The 14657-nt window shown below is 42.4% G+C and overlaps 1 protein-coding gene across 1 annotated transcript in view; it reads left to right on the top strand.

Moving 5' to 3' along the window:
- The first annotated feature begins 292 nt into the window (after positions 1-292).
- agrn (agrin) overlaps positions 293-14657 on the top strand; it is a 239651-nt gene continuing 225286 nt past the window's right edge. The window contains exons 1-2 of the mRNA XM_063885698.1: positions 293-744; positions 2230-2491. Coding sequence (XP_063741768.1) covers positions 544-744; positions 2230-2491 — 463 coding nt within the window. The 5' untranslated portion in view covers positions 293-543. The remainder of the gene's footprint in view (positions 745-2229; positions 2492-14657) is intronic.

The raw sequence follows: 14657 nt of genomic DNA, 5'->3' as shown, positions 1-14657 counted from the left end.
CTTCTTTCTCAGGTTGCTTCTGATGGTGACCGGGGGTAAGCACACCCTTTGTCCGACTGGGGGCGGCGTTGGACAGCCACTTTCCGCAGGCATCCGAGCGTGCAGTACTCCACTCCCGCCACCCACCTCACCCTCACTTGTGGGATCAGCAATTCAGATCGCATGCAAATCCAGGAGCGTCACGGTGTATGTGTGTGAGAGAGAGGAAAAGAGAGGGGGAGATAGAAGCGCAGTTGCATTCCTGGAGAGAGAGAGAGAGAGCTATATATCCCTGCCCCTTCCTCCTCCTTTCTCCTCCTTCCTCTCTTTCCTCCTGGTCTCCCAGCCGGCGGCGGCAGAGAGGGATTTTCAACCCGGGCTGCAGATGCAGGGAGCAGGGCTGCAGAGTGAAAGAGACACCGGTAGTCCGTAGGAAGTTCTAGAAAGAAGCGACTTTTTTTTCAAAAGAAACGCATTCGAAAGAGTTTGTTCACGGACGCCCCGAGAAGTGATATTTTAATTTCGTGAAAGTTAACTTTTTTCGGTTACATCCGTGTGGTGCTCATGGGTTCCCATCGGACACTCGCGGGCGGCCGGACAGTGCTGCTTGTGGCGGGGCTGCTCGTGGCTCTGGGGCACCGCTGCGCCACAAGCTGCCCAGAGAGAGACTTGGAGGACAGGGAAGAGGAGGCCAACATAGTTTTGACCGGCACCGTGGACGAAATAATAAACATGGACCCGGTGCACAATACTTATTCTTGCAAGGTACGTGTTTTTATGTGATTTCCCTAACGATCGAGTTACCGCGGCATTGCTTCAAGGGGGAAATACACCTGCTTCTTGCAGCGCAAGTACTGCTGGTGTTTTCAGTGGACTATTAAAAGTCCCATTATCTCTTAACATCGTGTATCCCATGGAAGCCATTACCAGCAAGTGTGTAGTCCAACTTTCTCAAAAGCATCAACAGCTTGCCTGAAAAACAATTTACAAACTCATTCATCCAGAAGCCTTTGGCAGCAGCTACATGAACACATACTGCAGAAGAATACTTTTTCTAACCCACTATAGATCTACAAGAGATGTCTAAGCTTGTTATCATCATCATATGTAGGTAGGAGACTGGCACCTCACTTTTGTGACTCTTGATTCTAGTCATAAATGTTAAAAAACATGCAACTTAATTCGTCAGAGCCTGTAAGTGATCATTTTAATTATGATTTATCCTATGGCATTGCTGACAAGTGCAATCTCTAACTAAAGATTTGTGACTTGTGAACAGTTGTATCCCTTGGGATTAAAGAGAAATCCGTAACATGTAATAAGATGATTGGCTAGTAGGTTACCACAAAAACACTTAGCACCCTGTACAGTGATTATGAGAGACAATAACATGTTTTTTTTTCTCTCTGTAAAGACAGCTTTGACAAGTGCTGCAAGGTGTGCGCAAAGCAACAGATGTATAGTACAGTTTCATGAGTCACTCATGTGAAACCTGCGTATGATAAACTGTACATTCCCTATTCTCTTAATCACAGGAACATTATGTCTGTAACTAATGTACCACATAATGGCATAAGCGGAAAAACAACAGCCACTGTTCCAAAATAACCAAATTTTCAGACTTCCTCCATCCTCATTCCAAAGCCATTCTTAAAACTAACGTTTGCATCATCGTGGACTTGTGGTAGACCACTCTATAATCAGTCAAAATAAACAAGTGGTGTTTGGTCAGCTCTCTCGCAGCTCTTTTCCTCTGCACCCACACGCTTCCCGTCTCCTGGTGAATCAGTTGAGTAGATTAGAGGCATACGGATCTCCCACTGGAAACAGAAACCACTACCAAGCACTGACATGAGACAAGGCCGCTAGCATGTAGCGGAAGGGGAAAGCTTTCTCATGACTGTGCATAAATCTGACTTTTTGTTGCACTGATGTATGGAAGAAAAATGCATGCTTTATCTAAGATAAGTGTATATGGATTTATGGTATGAGATGTATTGGAATAGAAATAATCACTGTTTGTGTTGCATATGCGAAAATAAAGTTCATTGTATAGATCAGAAAAACACCTGCCTGTCATTCTAAAATCTTGCATGTCCAGAGAAGAAACCATGATTCACATAGCCCAGAGCTAGCCAGGGGCCCCACATCTCTAACAGAGCCCTTGTGCATACCTATACAGGGAATTATGAATAATATCTTGACAAAACTAAGAAATATGGTGTCTTTCTGTTTTTTGTTCGGCGGTAGGTCAGGGTGTGGCGCTACCTGAAAGGTAAGACCAACGTCAACCGTGAAATCCTCCTGGACGGCGGCAACAAGTTGATGATCGGCGGCTTTGGCAACCCCGGGATCTGTGACAACCAGGTAGCCACAGGCGACACTCGCATATTCTTTCTCAACCCTGCCAAGGAGGACATGGGGCCAGAACACAAGAACGAACTTATGCTGAACTCAAGTCTGATGAGGATTACCCTGCGCAACCTGGAGGACGTGGAACACTGCGTGGAAGGTGAGCAGCTTCTTGTGAATGGAATTACCTGTCTTTATTCAGGATGGAATAAACAGGATGTGTTGTTGGGAGTCTTAAAAAGTAGTTATTCTTCAGACTTACTGAAATTAATTTGTAGGTTTATCAGGGCATATCATTGCTTTTTTGGAATATTTTGTGTTACCTGTGAGAAATTCAGTTTATGATTCACGCTGTTGTTTCTCAGTAATTGTAAATCACTTAAAGTGCCAAGGATTTCATACACCGGTGGCTGCTAAAATTACATAGCTTCAGGCACACAGCGTCAAAGTTTCCCAGAACTCCCTGAAACAAGGACACCTGAGTCATTTTAAGAGCTTTGTTGCCATGGTGAAGCTCCAGCTTTGCCCAGCATAGCCTTGAGGTAGGGGAGTCTGGATAGCACCTTAAGGACACAGGTTTAGTGGTTAAAGGATGATTCCTGACCTTTGCACCTTGCAGCAGGCCCATTTTATTAAGTCAGCAGTGAAACTAAAACAATTTCACATAAAACCTGAAATGGGAGCTTAACAGGGTTCCCACACACTTTTTTTACAACACATTCATAGGCTTTTACCATTGTAACTTCACTGTAAAAATAACCCTTTAACCACATAGAGAAAGAGACAGCAGTAACAGGCCATGAATGGATAGATCAAACTTGCCCCCACCCAAAATATTGCTTTAAAAATAGTGTTCAAAAAGCTTAAGAAACTTTGGATGATTGATGTGTACAAAAGGTGCTTTATACTATGGATTTGCATACCAGAACTTTAGCAGGAAAAGAGTTAATTAAAAACGTCTATTCCTCTGAGGCCTTTTTTGGTTGAGAGGTAATTTGTCAAGCTCTTATGAGACGTGCCATACAGCCATGACTAATAAATGTCAGCATCCACCGTGACTGTGAGACTGTAGCCGCCTCTGCCCCCATTGCCAGCGAGCAGTGAGCTTGCTGCTGTTTAACTTTTACTGGTGCTTGACAATGTTGGCAGCTGTTCAAAGTTTGAATCTAACACTTAGGTTGGCCTGGGAACACCAGGGGGAAACGAATCAGAGCATGAATCACCTTGCTGAAGACTTTCTGCGTCGATTTCCACAGTTGATTGGGTCTATCCTGGGTATTTTCCTTGGAACATTTCTGGGTGGCAGGATGTTCCATTGGATGGAGCTTGTTTGCAGTGTTAAGTTGCATTTGGCACTCACATAAAACTTCTGCTGTTTGTCTGTCCAGGCACGAAACACTGCACTGCTAACCTTTTTATTCACCCCCCTTTTCTTCTTTTTGGACTCCTGTTGTGGAAAGGGGAGTTTCTTGGCTCTGATAAACTGTCTAGAATGTGCCCTTTTTGTTTAGGGGTTTTGTACTTGAAGAGGGTTTACTTAACATAACCTGATTTTCTCATATCACCTTAGTCGAAGGAATAGCGATAAGAAAATACTTCCAAGGCTAGACAGAATTCATGTTCTACGGAATCTGCAAGAACTGAACCTTTTTTTCAGGGGCTTCTTATGCATTTATTTCCTATAAGTAATATCTTGAGACACTTCCAAGGTTCAGCGACACCATGCAATCTGTATTTGTTTTGAATTTGAGTGGAATTCACCCCGATAATTACCTTGCATGCTTCCATCCGGTAGAGAATGAGCTTTAAGGCTTGTTTCAGGGAAGAGTTTTAATTAAGAGAGTCAAGTCAGATCCCATCCGCTCTGTGCAACCACTACCCCCGGAGACTGTTGGATGTCAGTGCAGCGGGACAAGACTCTACCTGCCGCAGCATTCATTGTACCCTCCTCTGCTCTCGCCTCATTCTTGACATTTTCGATAGCTAGGATAGACTCAGGAATGCCTGGCAGAGAGCTAGGTGGGGAGGCGCATTGTATGATGTTGAAGAAAAAAGGCTTTGTGTGAGCTCCCTGCCACCAAGAGTTTTGAGAAGGACGTGTACACGAAGGAAAATGTGATGAGTAATGTGATGTAGATTTCTTTGGTGGAATTGAATGGATGTTGTGTTTGTTGTGGTGTATTTGCTCGAGTTTGGATCAACGCCCTGTGAAAAAAAGATGCCTTCAGGCATTATGTTTCGCACTCCTTTTCTACTGCTGTGCTCTGTGCCCTGGGCGGCGGCACTTCAGGGCCACTCAGTCCATGTGTGCGATCACTTTGCTGCAGGCTTTCATGTACCATAGTTGCCCCCCCCCACCAGAGGAGTGTTTTACAAGATCTCAGTAAACACTTGCAGTGCTGTTAAAATGTTGTACACATAAGATTGGCCTATTTCCATTTATTGATGTCTTATCTTTACTTACCAACGCCTTTACCAGTGTTTCCGGGGTTGGAATATGAAACTGAAAGAGCAAAAAAAGTGTCTTGCATTGTTGCATTTGCACCTTGCCAGGGCCATTAAGTAGGGAATCCTTTGGCATGGAATATTGGGTGGGTGAGACATAATGTTTCATAATCAAAGACTGACATTTGTTGTGTCTTAAGAAACAAAAGTGAAGTCATTGATTAGTAAAAGAAGATTAATTCAAGGCTAAGCCGAAACGCCTTTTTTGTAAAGAGGCAATAAATTCAAAGGTATGCGCTCTGTATATTTTCATTTCTATTTTCTCACGTGTTGTGTTAACAGCAACAAAGAGAGAAGGTAGAGGTGTTGTGGGTTTGGCATAGAGGAAGCCCTCTTGATGGAGAAGTGTTGAGCGTACAGGGAGATCTTATCTGTCTTGGTCTGTTTATCAGCTGCTTTTGTTTCAGCCCCTGATGACTCGATGCCAGCATCTTTCCCTCAAGGCCCTGACGAAGAGCAGCAACAAAGGGCTGTTTCTTCCTTGTGTCTTCATCTCTTCCTCTAGTTCGACTCTATTTAGAAGAGGAGAGATGAGCCAGTCAGAAAGTCTGTGCACAGTCATGCAACAGCTGCATCAAAGATCTTTTCTTTGTCCCTTTGTGCTGCAGCTTTAAAAAAAACCAAAAAACTAATACTGTGTGCAGCCAGTGTGCTCCGCTGGTTGGACAATCAAAAGTCCTTGTGGGATGTTAATGAGCAGCGTTTTACTGCTCAACATACCACTAACTCTTTATGATCCATGTGTACAGCAGTCCAGAGGCTCGCTGGTAATGGGGTTAGCCAGGCTTGCTGAGAACATGATGGGGGTCCTGATTTGCCAGCAGGTGGTCTTGCTTAATGATGGGCGAGCAGACAGTCCTGTGGAATGGTTCTCGGGGTGGGTGGGATGTGGGATGACTGTTTTGCCCCCCCCCCCACACACCTCCCCCTTCTCCAGCGATCCTTCAATGAACCTAGGCCTCATGGGAAAAAAACGTTTTTCCTCAATGTTTGTGCAAGGTGGAGGCAGGAATTCCTGACCTGCACAAGCTCCTACCTGGCTGCCTCCACCCCCCTCCTCACCTTCTAGATATGTGATGAGATAATCACAGAATGATAAGGGAAAAATGGAGAGGAGTTTAGTTTTTAGCCCTGCGATTTACTCTTTCATAACATAAATTCCAGTCATCTACAGGGCAGTTGACTCCCGTTTTTCTAGAACAATTAAGCCTGACTAAAAAATGCAAGGGGTCATTTCACAGCTCTAGTTAATCAGTGACTCAACGCTCTGGAAGACAAAGTATGTTAATACACCAGCCCAGGTTTTTCCCAGGATTTCTTTTAGTGCCATCTGAGCTCCTTATGTGTCTCATTCTACACTATAATGTTCTTAACAGTAGCCTCTCTCATTAGGCATATGGCTACATGTGGTTTATTCTACCTGATGGAGAACCTATGCTTGCTTCCCAGAAGGTCTATTTTTTAAGTGTCATGATTTCCACTTTAGCGGAGGCAGTCTTTATTTCCGCTATAAAACACTGGGGATCCTGGCAGCAAAGTTGTTGCCCTATAATTTAAACATCAGCCACCACTGCCGCCTGCTCATGTTTTAATCTCACAAAGGCATTCTAGAAAGAAATTAGAACTACTGAATGGGGAAAAATGAAAACATACTATTTATTTGACTAGGGATGAAAACACACGGCTTGTAGGTAAATCCGAAAGGTATATGGAGTTTATTTTATTTTGGCTTTTAAAGTGAGGGAGAACATTATGTAGACAGGTGAGCTAAACCACTTTATCTTTATCCAATACACAAGCAGCCTTTTGTCTTCAGGAATGAGAAGTCAAGTAGACGGACATTGATGATTGGATTTTTCTCAGGGTCCTTGAATGGATTAGGCTATAGTCTAAGAGTGAGAGTTCACTTTCTTGGAGTAGAGCTTTTCTACTGAGGTGTCCCCCTTGGTAAATCTGGGTCCCCTGTGTGGCTTATGTCAAAGCATTTATGCAGTGAAGTGCACAGAATTGGACAAATAGAAAGGCTTGATGGAAGGCTTTGATGAAGTAAGCAACAAAGGCTTGACGGGAGAAACGAGACCAACAGACCTGTTTCCCAGCTAGCCCAGAGTCTCCAGAGTTATGACACATTTTAGATTTTAATTAAAAACATGGGAGCGGACAGCCTGCTTGGCATGGCGATAAAGGACTCCAAAATGAGTAAGCCATGAAAGATGGAAAAGAGCATTGGAGGAACGCACCAGTTAACCGCAGTCTGTTGACCTTGGCTCGTATCCCAGCCAAACCCAGGAGAGTATCACTCTCATGCTGATAAGAATCCAAGATGGTATTGATATTTTGGAAAGACACCTACATGTAGTGACATGCTTGTCACAGTGAGATGTTACATGCCCATGGTGTACATACAAACATACTGTTTAACATCTAGCCTTTCCAAAAAGATTGTCTGTCTTGTGATAGGGCAGGATCTACATTTGTTGTTATCCTTTTTGTTTTGTACTTGCTCAGTAGAATAAGACATGATTATATATATTTCCTTATCTGTAAAATGTATGTTTTATGAACAACATAGAATTCTGCTCGTTTTGTTAGATTTTTAGCCTGAAGGCAAGAGAAATTCAAACCATTTTTCTGCTTCTCTTGCGAAAGTTCAGAAACATAGCCTTTAGCAGAGGTATTTCTCAACCAAAGGTTTTCCTATATGGCACAGTTTTTCCAGCTGTTGTTGGAAGAAGGTCTCTCAATCAAAATCCGTTCATGGAAACATTATGATCAAGTCATTTAGAAAGTAATTTGATGGTAATTTGCCAAGCAGTGTTGTTTTGAAACCCCTGAAATTGACAAGGCGGTGTAAAGGAAGTTTGTGTCAAAGTCCCAGTTAAGCTCTTCTTTAGTTTAGGAACAGCAAAGTGGAACTGACCTGGGAGGCGCTGCGCAGGGACTTGGATGTACAGTGACCCGGAAACCTCCCTCTTCAATCCCAGACATAAAGAGCTCAGAGCAGCAGTCTGCATGAGTTCTGGGCTCTCTCCGGGGAACTGGATCCGTGACAAAATTCTTGATCCAAGACCACATTTCTGAAGCAGGGCAGCTGCCGTGGCAAGTGTGGCTACTTACTGTCAACATGCCAGAAACATCAGGTTTAGAGAAAAAGGGTTATGCTGGGACACTGAGGGGGGATAGCAGATGCCTCAACGTGATTTGTATTTAGGTCAGATCAGCTGTCACTCCGGAGAGGCTCAGATCAAGAGAAAACTGGGGTAGAAAAGGATTTTTTCAGAGCCCTTTACATGCTTTTTGTTGTAGGATACATAAGGGATTCCTTTGAGAAAGTTTTCCTTTGGAAAAAGTTTGACAAACTATAAAGTAAGCTTGGAGTACATGGCGAACACCTTTCAAACTATGTTTTAAATAGGAAGCATACTTTATCAATATTTTATCAATGTGTTTGGCATTTAGAATCAAAATTCGTGAAATGAGGGAATCATTTATGGAATAAAATACAGGAAGTACATGGTTCAGAGGTTAATAACATCCTGTTCTGGGTGTCAGCTGAAGATGCACTGACCCAATACTGGTGAATTAGGCCTATCATGCCCCCTTTTTGTCTCATGATATCCACCTGTTACTTACTGCCATTCCAATGCACAGCAATGAGGCTCATTATATGAAGCTGGTATCATTGTCTCCAGGCTTCACTAGCTATATTTGGACTGAAACAGAATGCAGTTTTATTGGCAAGTAGGTTTCCACATACAAGGAATTGTCTTTGGTGTATAATGGTGCATACATAAACACACAAAGTGAAGTTAAGTTGCAAAAAATAGGAATGTGCAAGGTTTACAGTATGGAGTATGAGGAATGGCTTACAATATGTGTGTTAATGAAATACATAGTGTCTATTGACCGCAGCCTCCTGCCAGAAGGACTGAAACAGTTTGGTTCAAGTGTTTTAACAGTTCTTTGAAAAAGGACCCTGATACATTTCTGTTTGTCATGTGTAAAAAAAATAAAAAAAGTCCCTTGATTTGTACATGTTGCAATAAAACAACTTCCGCTCTGGAGGAACAATGGACCTTTTGAATTGCGCCAAATCACGTACATAAACGTTTCTGTTGCTGAACCCTACTTTGAGTCTAATCCCATGTAATGCTTGATTTAACACAATCAACATTACAGTGCTGCACATACAGGAAGTATGCTAGCCTTGACACCTGGGGATTCCATGTACACAAACAAATCACGGGATGTCTTATTTTGCCGCTCTGACAACAGCCCAGTCTCCGTTACTTCCTTTCCTCCCCCTTATCCTTCTCTCTTTTGATGGGGCTTCATAGTGCACTCAGGATGAACACCCCTCTCCCTTGTGTCTTGTCCTTCATGTTTCCTTCTGTGTGAGCCATTATGCCTTTTACTTTTCTCCCTACCCTCAGGTGTCACCTTCAATCATGTTCTCACGTTCTGATGATGACCTGCACATGTGTCTCTCACCATGTGTGCCTGTGGATGTTTCCTGTGCATACAACACATTTTTAATGGCTATTTTGGATGTTTCTTTGAAGACATAACGGCAGGCAGGATGGATTTAGGAAAGCTGAAACATCATATTTGGGGTTTTATTTCAACACTCTTTCACACACATTCAATGTTTCCCTAGACGCCCCTTTTCTCTTTTCTCACAGTCGTCATCTTCCTCCTCCCAGTGTTCCCATCTCGCAGAGGTCCCACCTGTAATTACACTGGAATCCGTTGCCCTGTAAAGCTGTCATATTCCTAACAACCAGGTGCACTTTGTGTAGACATGAGTGACAAAAGCCTCTGATCTAAGTCCATGTATCTTTCTAGAAAATATTAGCAAGTTTTTAAAAGTTGATTAGATGATGCTGGTTTATTAAAACTTCTTAAAAAAAACTAAAACACATTTCAGGGGGAACTCTTGGGGAATTCTACTGTATATGTGAATAAAGCTGTATAAAGCCCTTTGAGGCTTCACATAAGTCTGATACATTGCCCAACATTAGGTAACTGGACTGGAGTTGGAGCTAAAGTCTAAAACCGTGAAAGGAAAGAAATCTGGGGGTGTGGAGTTAGAGCAAAGTAGGCTTACCATACCTTTGCTACATTAGCTGTTACAAGAAAACACACCTGTATCTTTCCGGGTATTGTAGGCACGTGTCTTTAACAAGGAAGGTCTCTCTCGTTCTGCTGTCTGCAGAACACTTTTTGTAAAACTGTCAGAGTAGCATAAGAAAATATTACAGTAGTAAAAAGAGTACCCTTTGAAATAAGTTCAAAGTTGTTATAAACTGGAGCTTTCCTTTTAGGATGTTTGAAAGATGCACTTATTTTAAAGTTAGATGCATGTTTAGATCAAGGACATTCCAACAGAACACTTTGTTGTTGATACAAGAGCTGCTTTAGGGTTTAAACCAAGAAGAGAAAATTGGAAATTGAATGCCATCTTAGACTTTCCTTTGTCTTCTTGAGTTATGGAATGTGTGATATGTCTTCTTACAAACCCTTAAGATGATAACTCTCCTGAGAGATGAAGCCTCTTAGGAATTTTCCCTCTCTCCCTCTCTCCCTCTCTGCCTCCGTGCTTGCCCTCTAGGCTGACAGATTTGTCTAGCTGGAGGGAGGCACTCGGCCTGCCCCTGTTGTTTTAGCCAACAATGGCAAGGACGTGATGGCTTTCAGAGACAAACTGAGATATCTGGCAGAGTATGTCTCACTAGCTTGAGCATGTATCTGTAAACACACGCACACATACTTGCATAGAGACAGAGAGAGACGGATACACAGACTTCACTATTTCCCCATCGGAATGACATATGAAGTTAATGCAGCATGGGTCGCTGTCTTTGACTTAGCAATTTACTTGTGATTACTTTCAACAATGAACGGATACTGAAGTAATGACTTCACAGGGTCATGGTGATCAGTACCCGCAGATAGGGGATGGTTTCCACAAAGGGGTTTGGGATTGCCGTTGCAGCTCTGCATACCCACATGAACCATTTGTTTAAAGTTAGCAAATGGAGGCTGTGTAGCAAACACAGTCATAACTAAAACCCACTTGGAGAGCACCTTCCGTCACAATGGGTTGTTACCATAAATGAAAAATAATGATTCAGACCTCTTCCCAAAATGTAACAAGTTTCTTTTTACTATGCTACATTCTTTTACCAAACTTCATATCAAATATAGCCAATGGTTTTTCATTAGGTAGCACTCACCAACAGAAAGACAAATCAACTAACTTATTCAACTAAAAAAAATATTTAAAAAAACCCAACTTAAAATACAAGTAAGGGAGGTAATCTCCTCAGACAACCCCGCTCCAAAACAACCGTTCAGTTTCCTAACTTCTTTTTATTCTATAAGGCAAACCAGTACATGTTGCACTGTCTGCGCTGACACTTGCTCACTTGAAATGTATGAATTGGCCTTAAGAAAAGTGCATATTTGAATACCTATCTGTTTTAATGTACTTCAGCTCATTGCAAGTCTGATATGGTGTGGATACAGTAAAACCTCATTGCAATCAATGTTCAGTATCTGCCAGTCTAATAAAGTAAAATGGTGTGAGTGACCTTATCAGGAGTCCACGAAACTTGAAAATATCTTGTACCTTTTACAAAAGCAGATAACTAATGTGAAACATAATTACCCTGCCAAATAACATTAGCATGCAGTAAGTTAGACTTGAGGTGACACATATAGTACATGGCAATTCAATAATGGAAATACTATAGGCTCTGAGACTAAGGCAGGAAAGATACACATGCTTGAATTCAGAATTAGGAACCTACTGCAATTCTTCAATGCAGATTCTATGGCATGAATTTTAGCAGAACATGTTTTTTAACATGTTTTTTTGGGGTTCTGTACATCCCCCTAGTGTTTGTTCACTGTTTTGGTTGATCGAGTGCATCTACGTGGAGGGAAAATAGATCTGAAACAGAGAAAGTGTGACCGGCAATGCAGCAGGGAGAAAGGCAGGAGTGAAGTCCGAGATTAAAGAGCATGAGTGATGGAGACTTGGCAAAAGCCGGGGAAGGATGGACCGGACTACATGCCAGGAAAGGAAGAAAAGGATAAACAGAGTAAATGGAGTAAGAGGAAAGAAGAAAAAAGAAGGAAAACACAAGATGGGCTAAAGGTTAGAGTTAGTGAAATGGGATGGAAGCGATATGGCAATACAAGAATGTGGGAATGAGGTGAGGGAATATACCTTCATTGTTATGAGTTGACATTTCACAAAATCTCCCTTCAAATGGCATTTTTTGATCACACTAGCCTAGGACCATTGAAAAGAATATCACTATGAGCCTTTTTCTCGCTGTGCTTGATCCCAATGCACAAAAATGGGAAGCAGAGTTGCGACGAGTGCCATGAGGCAGCTTTTGGCATTTTCCAGCAGAAGCTTGGCGCCTAAGAGAGGCTTGGCCTGAAGGAACTAGTTCTATCAAAGGCTGCTAGCTGTTGCCAGAGGTATGCCCAGATCAGCCTCTCCAAATTCCCCCTTATTGTCACTCTGAAGCCCCTTGTACTAAAATACGTAGACACTGAACCTTATTTCCATAAAACACTGTCAGCCCTTTTGAAATACCCTCAATCCTTCTCTGAACAGCAACAGTATCAACCTAAAAAAAAAGATCTACATCCATCTTTCAGAGAGAAGTTTTTTTTCTTTCCTTCACTGTGAGTGTATGGGGGCATGCCCTGGAAGAGCACTTGAAGCAGACATGTTTGAGAGGGCTCTTAGAGAAATATATGAGCTTTGAGGTGGATGGATGTGTTGACTGTTGAAAGTTTGTGTTAGCACTACTCTAGTTTTTCAATCGGCTATGTGGCCTGCTTGGACAGGTTGTCAGAAAAAGAGTATTGTAGATAAATCAGGCCTTCCTTTTTAGGCCACACTGCTCAGGACAAACCTCTACCTGTTTCCAAGAGCACCGCAGTGTTTCTTTAGTAAATGACAAAACAAACATTAATCTTTCAGAGGCAGAAATTAGTCTTGTCAAGCACTGAAGCTATTTAGAAAGGGGTTGGAGACACAGTGCAACCTTGTTAATCAAACTTGAGTTAAAGGACTGGATATTGCAGGAAGAGAAATAACATGTGTTGAGATGGAGCTGTTTTGAAAGAGAAATGTGAGAAGAAATGTCGTTTGTAACAAATTAAGAGGACATACAAATTAAATAGGTCCCAGAGGGTTTCCAAACATCTTCCCGTTACTCTTAAATTGACGAGATTTTCTCCAGACCTCTGTAAACTCGATATAAATTGAGCTCTGGTCACAAGATAAGCAGTTAACCTCTTGTTTAGTATTTTATTGGTTTAAAAGTAAGTATCTAGAAGGAGTAAGTTAAAGGGTAGTTTCTCCTGATGATGGACAATCTGAGTAGCTCCAGAAAGCTAACATGAGGTAGCAAAATAAACATTTTATGAATCCTTTAGTTGTCTACCTCGAGGTCATCAGTTCAGCGTTGCTCATCAAGCACAAGACAAGTTCCAGCACGCGATTCAGTAAATGAGAAAATGTAAAATGTCATGGGTGTTATTGGCTCCGTGCAAATATTTGCTTTTGGTTTGTCTCGAATGAAAGGACTCTAAAGGAGCAGTAAAGCTTAAGCAAACTTTTCTGGATTTGATTTCTAGAATTCTCAAGTTTTTCTGGAGGTAACACTAATAATATTTTCCCTTCATCTGCCTACACTTGATCTTGATCAGGTCGCATATACAAAGTTCCCATTGGATTCCGCTGGGATTGTTTTGCACCCTTGACTTTTAGGGGCCTCCTTCTGGCACCAGCAGGTTTTTAGTATGGCCTTCAGGCGTCCCCTTAAACAAAGGGACGAATGAAAGGCACCAGATCAGCCTCCAGTCAGCCTTCACCTGAGGCTAAAAGAAAAGTGAATGGGTTAAGGGGTGAAATCGGGGTCAGAACTGTTCACACCACTGAAAGAAACCCTTGTCACATTCCCAGATCAGGAAGCAACTCACATTCTTTTCCAACTAGACATGTGGCGATTTCTTCCTATGATTTATAAGGCACGTGATTGTAGCAGGATTCATCTGAGAATTTTTTTTTTTTTAACAATCTTTTACACTCCTAATTAATGAAAGCTGATCACATGGCTGGCTAATGAGTTCCAAAGGATTGCCCTATTGAAATGAGGATATATGTGTGCTCTTGCCCTAAAGTCCGTCCACCCCCCTCCTCCTCTTTTCAACGCTTTATTGGTTCCAAAGTGGTGCATTTGTTGCTCCCACTCAAGCCAAATCTCTTTCTTTGTGTTTCTGCATGTCTGTCTGTATGCGAGTCACTCCTAAACACGCTGTTGTCCTCCATCTATGTCTTTCTCTCCCCCTCTCAGTATGGCTCTCTCTTTCTCCATCCAGCCTGTGCAGATTGAACTTGCTGCTTACGATGCTAGTGGAATCTTGATCAGCTCCAATTTACATCCATACAATGGTGGGAGTTCAGAGGCAAGTTTTCTCTTTTTCCCCTCCTTGAACCCCCTATTCCTCTTTCTTGTCCTCCCTTCTGCTTTCGGTGTCTTTGCCAACAGCCCCCACCCCTCCTCCTTTATTGTGTTTTTGGGAAGATGGTGGTCTTAAAAGACCAGAAATAAAGGATGGAAAGGGAGCCTCCTCGACAGTAGACTAAACTGAATGCTTCTGGACTTCATCTCCTGATAATGAACTCCACTCCACACACTTGTCATTGCCTACACGCACGCACGCACACACTCGCACGCACACACACACACACACACACACACACACACACACACACACACACACACACACAC

The sequence above is a fragment of the Eleginops maclovinus genome, chromosome 1 (genome assembly GCF_036324505.1).
Source record: "Eleginops maclovinus isolate JMC-PN-2008 ecotype Puerto Natales chromosome 1, JC_Emac_rtc_rv5, whole genome shotgun sequence".
Taxonomy (NCBI): domain Eukaryota; kingdom Metazoa; phylum Chordata; class Actinopteri; order Perciformes; family Eleginopidae; genus Eleginops; species Eleginops maclovinus.
This window is presented reverse-complemented; position numbering and strand designations above follow the sequence as displayed.